Source organism: Protopterus annectens, chromosome 3.part1 (assembly GCF_019279795.1).
Source record: "Protopterus annectens isolate FY-2018-M chromosome 3.part1, PAN1.0, whole genome shotgun sequence".
NCBI classification, from domain to species: Eukaryota; Metazoa; Chordata; order Ceratodontiformes; family Protopteridae; genus Protopterus; species Protopterus annectens.
This window is the reverse complement of record NC_056732.1, coordinates 284,619,809-284,634,105: the sequence shown is the minus strand read 5'-3', so window position 1 is coordinate 284,634,105 and position 14,297 is coordinate 284,619,809. Positions and strand designations below refer to the sequence as shown.

Below are 14,297 nucleotides of genomic sequence, written 5' to 3'. Positions count from 1 at the left end.
CTTTTACAGTGTGGGTTCTGTCAGTAAGCCAGATGGCAACCCATTGAGTTATTTTATAAACTTATTTGTTCATCCAGTATTCCTGACAGAATACTCTGTAGAGAATTTTTAAAGTCTGCCAACTCATTACACTCGTAAACTTATGCTACCATGTACCTCTTTCTTTCCCATTACACCTCCAAAATTTGCCATCTACCTGAGGAAAAATTCTTTGTGGAGTCTACTTTGGATACAAAACTATTTACACAAGCACAATGAGCAAAAATCCTAAATCTCCTAAACTTTGTTGCACATTTGATAGTTATACATATGTCCTCCCATTGTTTATTTGTAAATTACTTATATAATCTCGTCTCAGTCTTTTCTGACCTCCTCTATCATGCAATATTTTATATGTCCAACTACTTATCCATCTTTTAACAGCAGCTTCTGCTCTAGAGTCAATTAAAAATTCAAAAAATAATGGATTCCCCTATTCCTTTCTGTTTGACTACACTCAGATATCAATCCCTGATAGGGAAGGCAATCTTCAGCCTGCAGTCCAAATGTCTTATTGGCCTCTTCCTATTCTTTAACCTTTCCCTACCTAATTATCTGTTTCCAATATGGTGGTTCCTTTGCCAGCTTCCTCCAGTAAATTCTAGCCCCCCTCTTGGCTATTTTTTTATATCCCTTATTGTAGTCAATCCTATCTGCAGAATTTCCTTTCTCCATTCCCATACTAGCTTAGTTCTTATTATCCCTTTGATTACTTTACAAATATAAAATTCTGTATGACAGCTGTTATTCTCCTTAAGGATCTGCATCCAAAATCCCACTCTTTCAATATTTATTGAATCCCCCCTACTTCATTACAATTCCTTTCCACTTTGACTCATAACTTTCTGCTTGGGTTATGTTTAACAGTATCAACTGTCTAGCTCTAAAATATCCCTTAAAACCAGGTAATCATAAACCTCCTTGTTCTATTGTAAGGATCAATTTATCCCACTTAACTATTGCCCTCTTTCCCTCCAACCACTCTTCCTTTTATGGACAAAACAGACTTCAGCTCCAAGGTCCTTAATGGAGGCCTCTAAACTGAATGACTGCATCACAGATTGGTATCCAAGGAAATTTGAGGGTTTGACAGCACAGTGGCTTTCAAACTGGATGCACCACAGACTACACCAGTAACTAACTCTGGGTGCAGGAGCTGTGAACATACCTCTCTTACCTCACAGTTGTCAGGCACAGGGAAACCTTCAGATTCCAAAAGGCTTTTGTGAGTTTTTGTTCTTTTCTCCAGGTCTTACACTTCAAAGAGTGGTTAGCTGAGGCCTTTCACTGACAATGGCATATTTGGACGAAGTATGCTGCTTCCTATGAGCAAAACAATCCCGGAGAGACTACATGTGACACTGGACTGCCACATGGTTGAATCTAGCACATTGGTGACAACTGTCCACATTCTGTTGCACAGCCAAAATATACAAAAGGAGCGACAAGCCTTGTTTGGGGTTTACTTCCTTATTTAATTTGACTACTTAATGTCACTATCAGATATCTGTGAAAGATTTCATCAACAATTACAACGCAGTTAGAAAAAAAAAAAACATTTCCCCACTACGATACTTATCTGAATTCCTGGAAGCAAGATGACTGATAATCCTTGTAACAAAGTACACTTTCCAAACTGAAGCAATAAAGATCTGAAGATGGCATCAGCCAACTTCTCTCCCATGCCACTGACATACTGATGTCTGAGAGAGACAGAGGCAGAGTTTTCTGAAGGTGGAGGAAGAAAGAGAGCTCGTGAAGTCTGTCCAGACACTGGACTCTCTGTAGGTAGGAATCCTGAATGACTGCCAACAGTAACTAGTAACAATAAACATCTGTGCAGATCACAAGCATGAAGCTCTCTTGGGCATTCAGCAGCATAGGTGCAACTTCCTGGAAAGTCATCACTCAGTTTAAGGCACACTGAATATTTTCACTGAAGTCAGTGACATCCCGGATGGACTAAACACATTCAGTTTCTCTTCTGAACTATGTGGCGGAAGTATAACCCTTAGCTTCATCCTAAAGAAGGCACAGCCTCTACATCACCCTTGAACAGTAGAGTCTCACTCCTTCCCAAAAACTATGAAAAGGTGGCTCCTTCAGCAGAATTGTTCCTGATGGGGTACCTAACCGCTCTAACACACGGACATTCAAGACTATGCTGTGAACTTAATGATCTTTCAATATGGACCCCTTAATGGTGAGGCAAACTTGGAAAATCACATTAGCCTCCATAAGCAGCTCAAGATAATAATCAGGAATCTTACTGATAGTCCAGCAGGCGTTTCCTCCTGGGCAACTTAGTTGGCAATATCATGGAAAGGGAGCATTGTCTAATGCCTGACGGCCTTTCTTGACATATGAGGGGGGCCTGATTTTGAGAACTAGAAATATCCAAATGAAGATGAGTGACTGGGGGATAGTGCCCATGAAAGATATCAGCAGTTCAAAAGCTTTCTCTTCTTGTGGAAATCATTCATATCCTGAAATAGATGGATGAAGAGGACCACACATAAAAAGGTGCATCCAGGATGGCCTGTCAGAGGTCTCTTAAGGAAAAAAAGACCTCAAACATTAACTACCATTTTAAGAACAAGCCAAACTTTTTCTGCCCTCTTTATGCCATGAACATAGTCAAAATAAAAGTAAACTCAGAACCAAAGAGCAAACTAATGCCAAAAAAGCAGAGTCCAAGAAAAAACACTGTAGCTTTCAGACAAAACACTTTTGTCCAACTAATTCACATACTTCTTCAGAATCAGTTAAACATTACAACCTCACCCCTTATTTATAATGTTCACAAAAAAAAAAAAAAATCACGACTTTTTTCTCCCATTTAAAAAACATACATAAAAATTTCAATTAAAACCATACAAAATACAGATTTGGCAGACATATAATATAGTCATTCATCTCAATTAAACCTTATAAGACAAAAGTCTTAAAATACTAACTAAAGAAAGCTGCTCATTGAGACCTGGTGGCATAAAAACATTACATTTTAGTTGCCACATAGATTTCTTGTGTTCTATCAAATCAACCCATGGCCCACCTTCCAAATTTTTATATAGCACATTCAGTCAAAAAACAAAAAGCCATACTGAGGGTATTTTTCCAGGTGCTTACATAATGAATTATTAATCTGCTGCTTCCTGATGTCAAGTATGTGTTCATAAATATGCTGTTTGAATTTACGTTGCGTCCTGCCCACATAAAAACTGTCACATAGCTTACACTTAGCTAAATAAATGATATCCAGAGAATTACATGTACAATGAAAGAAAGCATGTATTACCTGGTTATTAACTTTAATTCTATCTAACTCCAAAATATATGTGCATTGGTTACAAAACCCACACCTAAATGTACCAAATGTTTTTTCTAGCTCGAACAATAGACTTAGTGTTACTTTTCAATAAATTTTTCAAGGATCTTCCCCTTTTATAAACCATTCTGGGTCTAACCCATAAAGGTCTCTCAAATCAAAACATTAGAAAACTTTCCAATTTCTCTCCAAAATCTTGTAAATAGTGTCACGCTCCACTGTATAAGTAGTAATAAATGAACATGTGTAATCAATGATTGGGGGTGTTTGGGTTACCTCCAACAAATCAGGTTCCCTAGCTGTAAAAATTGATGTTAATTCACCATTTTGTCTTTTCCTATTAATTTCTAGGCACACGTTCCCTCACTAACTTAGGGGGATATCCTCTGATTTTAAACATTTCCGACAATTTGTCAGCCTCCTCTTCACATATCAAATCATCGGACACCATTCTGATTAATCTGACAAATTGCCCTTTGAAAATGCCCCTTTTTGGTACTGTGGGTGACAAGTGTTACAATGCAACAAGCTATTAGAATATGTGGGCTTTTCTATATATACTACTCATAATAGCCTCTTTGGTGACATCTTTAGTCATAAGGACATCCAAATAATTGATTATGTTAAGACTAAATACACAGGTAAATTTCAAAAAGGATGTCGTAGAATTTAAATAATCAATGAATCTCTGAACTTCCAATTCCGCTGACTTCCCAAGCAATAAAGATGTCACCCAAAAACATGGTCAGTTTCATGATCCTTAAGGTTCTGATAAACTGAGGGTTATCCAGCATGAAGCTACAGGGATTGGAGATTTCACTATCTTTATCTGTTTCCGAGAAGAGGGTTGCTTGTCCTCTGGCTTTCTCCAATCAGCAGAAAGGGAGAAAGATTCATCACCTCCATGGTGACATTCCTTACAAATCCCAACCACTCTATGGCTGCATTCACTCATTACCTCAACCTGGTTTCAACGCCAGGAACAATGGAGTTCAGTGCATCTCCTGACATCCCCTCATCCACAATCTTGAAAAAAAGCAATCAGGTAAAAGTCTCTTAAATCCTTCCTATTCCCAAAATCATCTCCTCCAGAGAAGACAGTGTTTCATACTGTATTACTCTCAACGTAACAACGGCAATGCAAGTGCCAGGCATGAACTGTGATAATGGCAACACCTTGATGTCTTATATGTACAGGCATCAAACCTGTGAATATTTCTACAATGATTATTAGGATTATTATCAGAACTATGTGAATAGCAGGAAAGAAAACAGGTGACATCATTATGTCCACCATTAGAGAAATGTTCACAAAGTACAGTTGTGTACACTTACCATAAATGTAGATGTTCGAGTGTATTTACTGTTGCAGTCATTACATTTGGGTTATCTGCTTGCAGGTAGCCCTCAGTCGGCCTGATTAACAAAGTCTTGGGTTCTGCAATGGTTGCTGTCCCTTCTTCCATGACATCAGGTCGTCAGGGGTATAAAACATGCAGCCGACGCCATTACATCAGTTTTCTTGCCCCAGATGTCAGGTGCCCCCCTAATGGGAAGCAATTAAATATAAAAGTACAAAGATATACCTACAACCAAAAAGCATATACACCAAAAAGGCTTTTAAGCATAGTAAAGGAAAGAAGAGGTATAGCCAAAAGAAGTTAGCGAGCTGGAGGGAGGGTAGCCAGGACTGCAACAGTGAATACACTTGAACATCTACATTTATGGTAAGTGTACACAACTGTACTATGTTCTTCGTGTTTCACTACTGCTGTCATTACATTTGGGTAGATTCCCAAAGCTATGGTTGAGAGGAGGAATTTAGATATCATTAGGAACAACTATAACGCCCTGCAAGACTGCAGTGGCAAAACCAGCTCTGGATTTAGAGAAAATTGGCAAATGATAATGCTTGGTGAAAGTATGTACAGAACTCCAGGTAGCAGCTTCTAGCATGTCCCTGGTAGGGACACCTCTGAGAAAGGCTGTAGAGGTAGATGTAGCCCTGGTGGAGTGAGGTCTGATCCCCTGGGGGATACGTTTTCCATGGTGCTTATAGCAGAAATGAATGCAATGGCTTATCCATTTAGAAATGGTTTTCTTTGAAATAGCATTCCCCTCTGCTCTTGCAGCAAATGCCACCAGCAGTTGTTCAGATTTACTTTGAGGTTTAGTCCTGTCCAAGTAGAATCTAAGTTGTCTGTGCACATCTAAGGAATGCAGTTATCCGTTCCCCTTTATTCTGTGGATTGGGAAAGAAGGTTGGCAAATGAATGGACTGATTAAGTGCCACACTGGATACCACCTTGGGCATGAAGGATGGATTGTTTCTGAGGGACACCCTGTCCGCATGAAAGATGATGAAAGGCTCCACTGCCATAAGGGCCTGTAATTCAGATACCCTTCCAGCTGAAATGATTGCTACAAGGAAAGCTGTTTTCCAAGAAAGAAATTTTACGTCTGCAGTAGCAGCTGGCTCGAAAGGAGGTACAGTGAGTTTCTCCAAGACAAAGTTAAGGTCCCAGGCTGGGGTTGGAGCTCTCCTGGGTGGTCTCAAATATTTGGCCCCTCTGAGGAACTGCTTGAGCAGTGGATGAGAGAAGAGGGGGGCTGTGTTATAATGAGCTGAAATGGCCGAGCGTGGATTTTAATGAAAAAGACAGGCCCTTGTGAAGCACCTCAGTTAAGTTTTGTAAAATCTGAGGTAAACTGGGCGCTGTTGTGCTCATCCTTTGAGATTGGTTTCAGGCACAGAATCTTTTCCATTTTTCAGCATACGATTTTCTAGTACTAGGTCTCCTTGCCTCTAAAATGATATCCATCACAGGTTTGCTGAGGGATGGTAAAGGAGAGATTAAGTAATTAGCCAGGCTGCAAGGTTCAGTGTTAGAAGCTGAGGGTACAGAATCTGGTTCTCCTGCTGAGACAGCTGGGAAGGAGTCTGAGACAAGTGCCATGGAGATAATCATGACACACTGCGCACGAGGGGGCACCAGTGTTGGCGTGGACAGTCTGGAGCAATCAAAATCATCCTTGGTTTGTCCTGTTTAATTTTTAGTAGTACTTTGGAAAGCAGAGGCAGGGGTGGAGGCACAGACTGATAGGTTTTTCCAGCTGAAGGACAGAGCATCCACTTTCCAGGTTTGTTTGTGTGGAGTCCTTGTGCATAATTTGTCCAATTGGTAGTTCTGGGGAGAGGCAAACAGGTCTATATCTGGTCTCCCCCATTTGCGTGTTAACATGTTGAAAATCCTTGGTTCCAGTTTCCACTCGTGTGGGTCCATGAGGTTTCTGCTTAGTCCGTCTGCCAGTGTATTTAATTTTCCTGGCAGGAATTGAGTTTGTAGGTGCACTTGGTTGCTCAGGGCTGTGTTCCACAATGCCATGGTTAGTCTGCAGAGGGGGTAAGAATGTGTACCCCCCTGCTTGTTTATGTACCACATAACAGTGGTGTTGTCCGTCTTTACCATTAGTTGTCCTGGAAGAATGTGGTCCTTGAAGGCTGTCAGAACATTCTGTACAGCTAACATTTCTTTTTGATTGATATGCAGGTGCATTTGACTTAGGTTCCATTTGCCTTGAATGCACTTCCCTGCCAGGTGAGCCCCCCATGCATACTCTGATGCGACTGTTGTTAGGGTTTGGATGGCAGGGGGTGGTGTGAAAGGTAGTCCCTTGTTTTGGTGGCAGGCCTCTTCCCACGAAAGGAACTCTAGGCGTAGGCAAGGTATGATAGGAATCAGTTTCTAGGTCTTGAGAATGCTGACACCATAGGCTTTTTAGATACCACTGTAGTTTCCTCATATGCAGTCTTGCATATGGAATTAGAAGAATGCAGGAGGCCATGAACCCCAAGGCTTGCAGTATTTGTCTTGCAGATAGCAGGGTTTTTGTGGCCACTTGTTCGAAGTAGGTTGTCAAATTAATTTGTTTCTCTGGCATGAGGTAAGCCATCTGGGAAGTTGTATTCAAGCTTGCTCCCAGGAATATAATTTGTTGACAGGGTACCAGGTGTGACTTCTTTTCGTTTATGGTGTACCCCAAACAAGTTAGAATCCTTTGTACAAAGGCCAGATGATTCAAAAGTATGTCCTGGTTTTCTGCCTGAATTAGACAATCGTCCAGGTATGGGTATAGTTGAATATTTCTTTGCCTGAAAAATGCAATAATTGGAGCTAGGCACTTTGTAAAGACCCTGGGCGCAGTAGATAAGCCAAAGGGTAGTTCCAAGAACTGAGTGTAGCCTGCTTTGAAGCATACGTATCTTCTGCAAGATTCCCTGATTGGGATGTGCAAGTATGCTTCTTTTAAATCTAGTGTTGCCAACCAGGCATCTTTGCCTAGCATAGCAAGTAATTGAAGAGTCAGCATCTTGAATTTTGGAATCTCCAAAAAGGTGTTTAGAGTAGACAGGTCCAGGATAGGACGCCATGAATTGTCTTTTCTGGGTACTAGGAAAAGTCTCGAGTAGAAACCTTGTCCCTTTTCCTCTTCTGGTACCAGCTGAATAGCCCCCATGCTTAAGAGAGAAAGTACTTGTTTTTGGGCCTCTGCCCACTGATTTAGGTGTAGGTCCAGCCACCCGCTTGGTGTTGGCAACGTGTGGAAGTGAAATCTGTATCCCTGGGACACTATATTTAAAACCCATTTGTCCTGGGTAATGAGTTCCCAATTCTTTGCATGAAGAGCAATCTTTCCCCCCAAAGGGGCAGTCAGTTGATAAGTGCTTGGAAATTTTAAAAGGAAGTCACTGAGACAGTTTACCATAGGGGGGAGTCTTATTAATCCCAGATTTGGAAGTGGAGGCCCCCCACTGCTTAGTTCTGTGTGTCCCCTGGGGCTGAAACCTGGCGTTTTTGCTATGTCTGGGTTTGGCTTGAGAAGACCTGGAAGGGGCTGGAAAGGAATAATTCTTAGAGGGCCACTGCCTACTAAATCTATAAGGCTGAACTTGTAAAAAATCTTTAACAGTTTGCATAGATTTAGCTTTATCTTCCATCTTTTTAAGAACTTCCTCAGCCTTGTTGCCAAACAGGTGGTCCTGATTTAAAGGAGCATCCAACAATTTAGCTTTAACATGATCAGGCAAAGATTGCTCCTTAAGCCAAGCATGCCTTCTGAGCATAGACCCAGTAACAGCAGCCCTGCAAGAGGCCTCTAATGAATCAAAACCACATTGCAAAGTATGCTTTCCAACTTGTTCAGCAGAATGCATTAAATCCTGTAATTATTTATTTTCCACACAGTCAGGAATCAACATCATTTTCTGTTTAAGCAGTCCAATAACATGTTGCTGATACTTTAACATATGAAACTGGCAGTTTAAAGCCCTAATTGCCAAAGCTGCAGAAGTGTAAACCTTCTTACCATCTATCCAGCGAGCTGGAGTCTCTATCGGAAGGGGTAGGTTTTAGCAGTAGAAGTCTTAATGCCCTTGGGCCCCTGTGAAATAGTCTCTGTATCTGTAATAGGATTTTTAAACAGGAACTTGTGGGACTCAGGGACCCTGTAGTATCTGTCAGGTTTTCTGGGAGCAGGATGCAGGGAATCAGCGGCCAAACTAGATTCCGAAAAAGCATCATCAACAATGTCTAGTACAGGAGGAATAGCTAAAGGCCTATGTTGAGGTATGCTATCCCTAAGCCTCTTTTTTGAATCAGAAAAATCCTGGCTTTCCCAGTGGAAATGCTCCCTTAGAGTATGTAAGGCTTCCCAAAAGAAAAATCCTCAGGAGGGGAAGCAGAGGGAATGGAGTCCTCTGCATCAGAAACTTCATAAGTAGTTAAGGGCAAATCCAGATCATCAGAAGAATCAGAAAAAACAGAATCCTGATCAGAAGATTCATAATCAACTTAAGTCCTAGGCCTCTTAGAAGGGGGGGGGGTTGGCTACCCCTGATTAGAGTTATTAGATATTCAGCCATTCTAATCATTGTTTTTTAGGCATAGAGGCCTGAGCATGTGGGCTGGGCTAGGCATGGATCGAGATTTAGGCCTAAGTAAAGAAGGAGGCGTCAGTTTAATATGCAAGTCCGTAGGCCTGAATACACCCTCAGAAGCTGGTGCCTGCACAGCAGCCCCAGACCCATGCAAGGTACAGACATCCACAGGTTCCATAGCTGAAGCATCTCACGGCATACCGGTCTCCGAATGGGTCTCAGTAGAGGCCTGCGAATCAGAAGTAGCGGGTATCAGGGGCTGCGAAAGTGCCTCACTGAGTACCGGTGAATTGGCAACTGGCTTAGGAGAAGCGTCGTCGGCAGTTTTTGACCTCAGCAGCCTCTCTCTGTCTTTATCTTTGCATTTTTTTTGGAATCACGGTAGTCAGATGGCTAATCGATGACATTTCTGGATAATTAAACCGAGAACCGAAATATTTAGAGGTGAAAATATACCGACGACGGATAGTGCGCTGATTAAAGAAAGCATAAAACCAACAGCAAGGTATGTCGTGGTCAGGGCCTAGGCAAGGAATACATTATGAATGAAAATCTTTATGAGGTATTTGCTTTCCACAAGTAATGCAATTCTTAACTTTTACTGACATTGGTAAGGAGCAAGAAAAAGTTTCCCCAACAGGGTACTTAGCTTTAGTTGAAGACTTCGGTTCTGAAACTCGAAAACGAAAATTTCAGGAGTTGGCCAACCGGCACATGTGAACTGCTTCTGCTTCGGGCACCGTGCAGCAAGAAAGACTGATGTAATGGTGTCGGCTGCATGTTTTATACCCCTGACGACCTGACGCCATGGAAGAAGGGACAGCAGCTGAAGCAGGACCCAAGATTTTGTTAATCAGACCGACTGAGGGCTACCTGCAAGCAGATAACCCAAATGTAATGACTGCAACAGTGAAACATGAAGAACATCCCCATTTAAAGTTCTCTCACAAAAAGACAGTCATCATGAAAAAGGAGGAGGAATAATCTCAATCTCAGTCTTACGGATACAGGTCCTGAATGTGCAGAAGAGCCATGGGTCTACATGCAAACGTTTCTAGTCTGCTATTAGAAGCAGATATTGCTGCCTCTAGTTCCAAAGGATACTTACTAAGTTTGTAAACACCTGCTGCAAGAGACTTCAAAACATATACTCTATTACAATGCACAAAAATATATACAGATTTATCTATACAGCAATGTGATGTATGCTAACAGGAATATTCCATAATCATTAACCAAAATATAAACATTTTTAAATAAGTAAAGAGATAGTTCACTGAACACACTTACTGTAATATTCAAGTAAACTACCCGTTGGTTGGGATCATAGCCGACATACACAGACTTCACACCGACATATGTCACATCAATAGAGCGTGGAAAAAAGAAGAATACAGCCAGCCCAGACAGCAGCAGGCAAAGGATTACTGAAGCAGTCACGTATAGTTTTCTACAAAAAAAGAAGAAATATATCAAAACAGATTCCAGAAAATCACAACTCTCATTTTTTCACAGCATTACTTTTTTGTTTTAATTTGTTCTAAGACTCAACTAAAGCATGACACACATACTGGAAGAGCTTCTACTTACTTATAACAACCTTACTGTTGACATACAAGATGCTGCCCTATTGTAGACAAGCACGTCTGACACACAACTGTCAGAGTCTGGTGACATAGTTCTAGTAAACTGCCTGACATCAAAGGAGGGATACAACATGACAAACAACACGAAAACCCTGACTACATCCCATGTCACACGAATCTGATTAGCAAGCTCAGGACTGGGAATGATGATAGTAAGCAGAAAATTATTGGCCGACCCATCCTGGTGAGAGGGACCAAGTGTTACAGTGCATTTGCTAGTAGCATGTAACACATGATGGGTGCATTGCATGAGCAACAAGCACTGCATTTTGCAGCCAGAGTCAGGCATGCACAGTATGGCCAGAAGGTCAATACTGGGGCCACTGGCATGGGGTATGGTGGATAGGGTTTAACCTTCAATGCCCTCTATGGCCCCTTCTCCAGCAGGCATCTGAAGGAACAAAAGGAGGTGCACTCACCCTCAGCATGTGTAGTGGGGAACAAATGAGCTAGGGATGGGCTAGTAACTGATGGCAAACAGAGTGGAACAAAATGTATATTACAGAATTGTGAAGATGGATGACTTAAGAAAGAAAAGGAGGACAAAAGTCAGGGGAAGAGGGGTGGAAGTCCCTTCAGTTAAACAGCAATACAAATTGAGCAAGGTACTCCTCTTAAGAGCAAAGTGTTGCCAGAGAGGCATTTCATTATTTATGTATAATGTCCAAGTATATTACCTCCCTCGTTTCCCTTTTGGCACCATATTTACCCATCACAACCTGCAACTCTAGCCATGTGCATCTTACACCATACACCACCTGTATCCAACAACTATGTCTGCTGAAGTCTCTCTCAGCTCTTCTATGCAAGAAACTTGTACTCCATCCAGAAAGGTGAAATTTGTCACCCCGTATAAAATTTGTACTGGTGGTGATCATCAAAACAGTAGTAAAAGGAACCAAAACATTAGAAACTATACATTCTTAGGCAGATGATGTGAGAATGTAATAAACTGAAATGCTGTTCTCTCAATAATCTAATAATGTTACGACAATTGCCTCATTTAACTTGTACTAACTTCAACAGCAACTATTTTATTATTTATGCATTAACAAGATAAAATCCCTAAAAGCTCTTCCATAATATCACATGGTAAAAGGATGACAAAGTATGCCACTTAGGAGAGTCTTAGGGAGCTCTTTTCGATTTGGAGACTATCTTTATAAAGCTTATCAAAGTAGGACATGCTTTGTCAAGTGAGAATATGATAAATATACAGGTTTCCTAAACAGAAAAACAAATCAAAAGATCAGTATGCTTTACAAGGCAAAATCCTACTTTACTGAACCTTTTCTAATACAACTCGCTTTTATGCATCAGCTATTTTTAGTAATGTGCAAAAAATTAAACTACAAAAATTAGAGCAATGCTGTTAACTAACTAAATTCACAGCAAATTACCCTAACAAAACTGAACACTGTGAAGTACTTGCAAGAAAATTAAATGGATTATATTACAAAGATGTAACGTCTTATTGTAAACAGCAACAGTACATTAAAATACAAGCCTGAACATTACCCTGCCAGTTAAACACAACAGCACATTTAACATCTTCCAATATCACTTAGATCAAAACAATCACAACTGTCTTTTACTGAAAAATCCAATAACCATTATGGTGACTCCCTACACACTGTAAGAAACCAGACGCTACATACTCTTTATGTTATAAAATCACAATACAGCAAGGCTATCCTACATTAACAAACAAATTATAAAACTTGTCATTCCACTAGGAATGCCCAGTGTACCACATGGTAAAACAAACTACAGAATGTACCCTCATGAATACTACCAAAGATTTGATCTGTTGACATATATATATATATATATATATATAAAAAAACACTCCTCTATCGCCTTTTGTTTTATACATCACCTTCTCTTTTGCTCCCTCTGCCAATAATCTCTTACAATATTATTTTTCTTTATTTATAACCTACTCAGCATCTCTTTCTGTAACCAGTTTTTCCCTTTTTACAGTCTCCTTCTAAACCTTTGATCTTTCCTTTTTTTTCTAAAACTTCTACATAAACTGCTTTGATTATTGTTTTTAGATATGTAAAAATGCACATTTGAATACTATGTAGGTGGCACTTTTTATTTTGTTGTAATTAAGTAATCTCATTTATCAAGGTAAATTATTCCTCCTTTCTGCATCTTGCCATCAGCTGTGTCACTGTATGATGCTTTTTCCTTGTCTGTTTTTTAAATGTATATTCAAGCTTTTATCCAGGGGCCTCCACTAAAAAAGACTCTGATCCTAGTCACACTTATCTTGGTTACCAAATGCAATAAATGGACAAACATGAAACAATTCTAACAAACAGGGGTAGGCGTGCACACAGAAAACTGAGATAAGGTTCATAGGTGATTACTAGGCTAATGGGACAGGAGCTTTTACAAGCCTAGCCAACAATGCTCAGCATATGACAATATTGCATCTTAATTCCCCAGATATGGGATGAGGTATATCAGGGTAGTGGGTCTTTCTGGTGTTGGACTCCTGAGGAATTTTACAGATTGTCTGTGTCCATAAGGACATGGTTAGTACCCCAGGAGTTTATTTATGGTTCCCCATTCATTTATCCAAATTCTTTTTGAAGAGAGAGAGAGGGACGGGCTTTGTTTTACTAAGGTGGGAAGTTTATTCCATAGATGAGGTAGCCTTTGGGAAACAAATCTGTCTCTCCAGCAAGTTCTGTTAAAGTCATAAATAAGGTTCAGGTCCATGGAAAGCATAACCCTTGTATAATGTTTCATCAGGGCTGGATTAGAGAATGCCCTGTAGGACAACAAGTCACTACTCAATAAACAATATGAAATGGAGTAAAGGGATGGGGCCTTTAGTCAGTCTGCATAAGACATGTGTCTTACGCTTCATATTTTTTTTAGTGAGAAACCTCTGAGACTGCTCCAACTGGTGTTAAGTGCTTGGCTAGGTACATGCAGAAGGGAGCATTGTACTCTATTATGGGCCTGATGAGGGCAGAGTACAATGGCACTGTGACTTCCTTTGATTTTGATGCCATGCCTTTACTTATAAATTGACCCAAACAGAAGGATTTCCTCACTAGCATAGCTACCGGGTGGTCAGTTTAGGTTGCTAGCAATCTATGTCCCCTCACCACTGGGTCTACTTTTAGAGGTGTGCTATCAATATTATAATTTGCAAGGATATCTGATTTACCAAAGGGTGAGATTACGATTTTTTTTTTTTTTAGCATTTGGTCTCAGACCATGTTTTTGCTAGCGGTTTGCCATTTTTAGTCCTGTCTGTAGGATGTCAACATCATTTAGGAATTCAGTGATTGCTCCCATCTTACAGTCATCAGCAAACTTGGTG

At 40.5% G+C, this 14,297-nt stretch overlaps 1 protein-coding gene across 1 annotated transcript in view; it reads right to left on the bottom strand.

Moving 5' to 3' along the window:
- The window catches only part of TMEM106B (transmembrane protein 106B), a 913,836-nt gene that overhangs the window by 347,034 nt on the left and 552,505 nt on the right, over positions 1 to 14,297 (bottom strand). Inside the window, exon 4 of the mRNA XM_044066752.1 lies at positions 10,596 to 10,755. Coding sequence (XP_043922687.1) covers positions 10,596 to 10,755 — 160 coding nt within the window. The remainder of the gene's footprint in view (positions 1 to 10,595; positions 10,756 to 14,297) is intronic.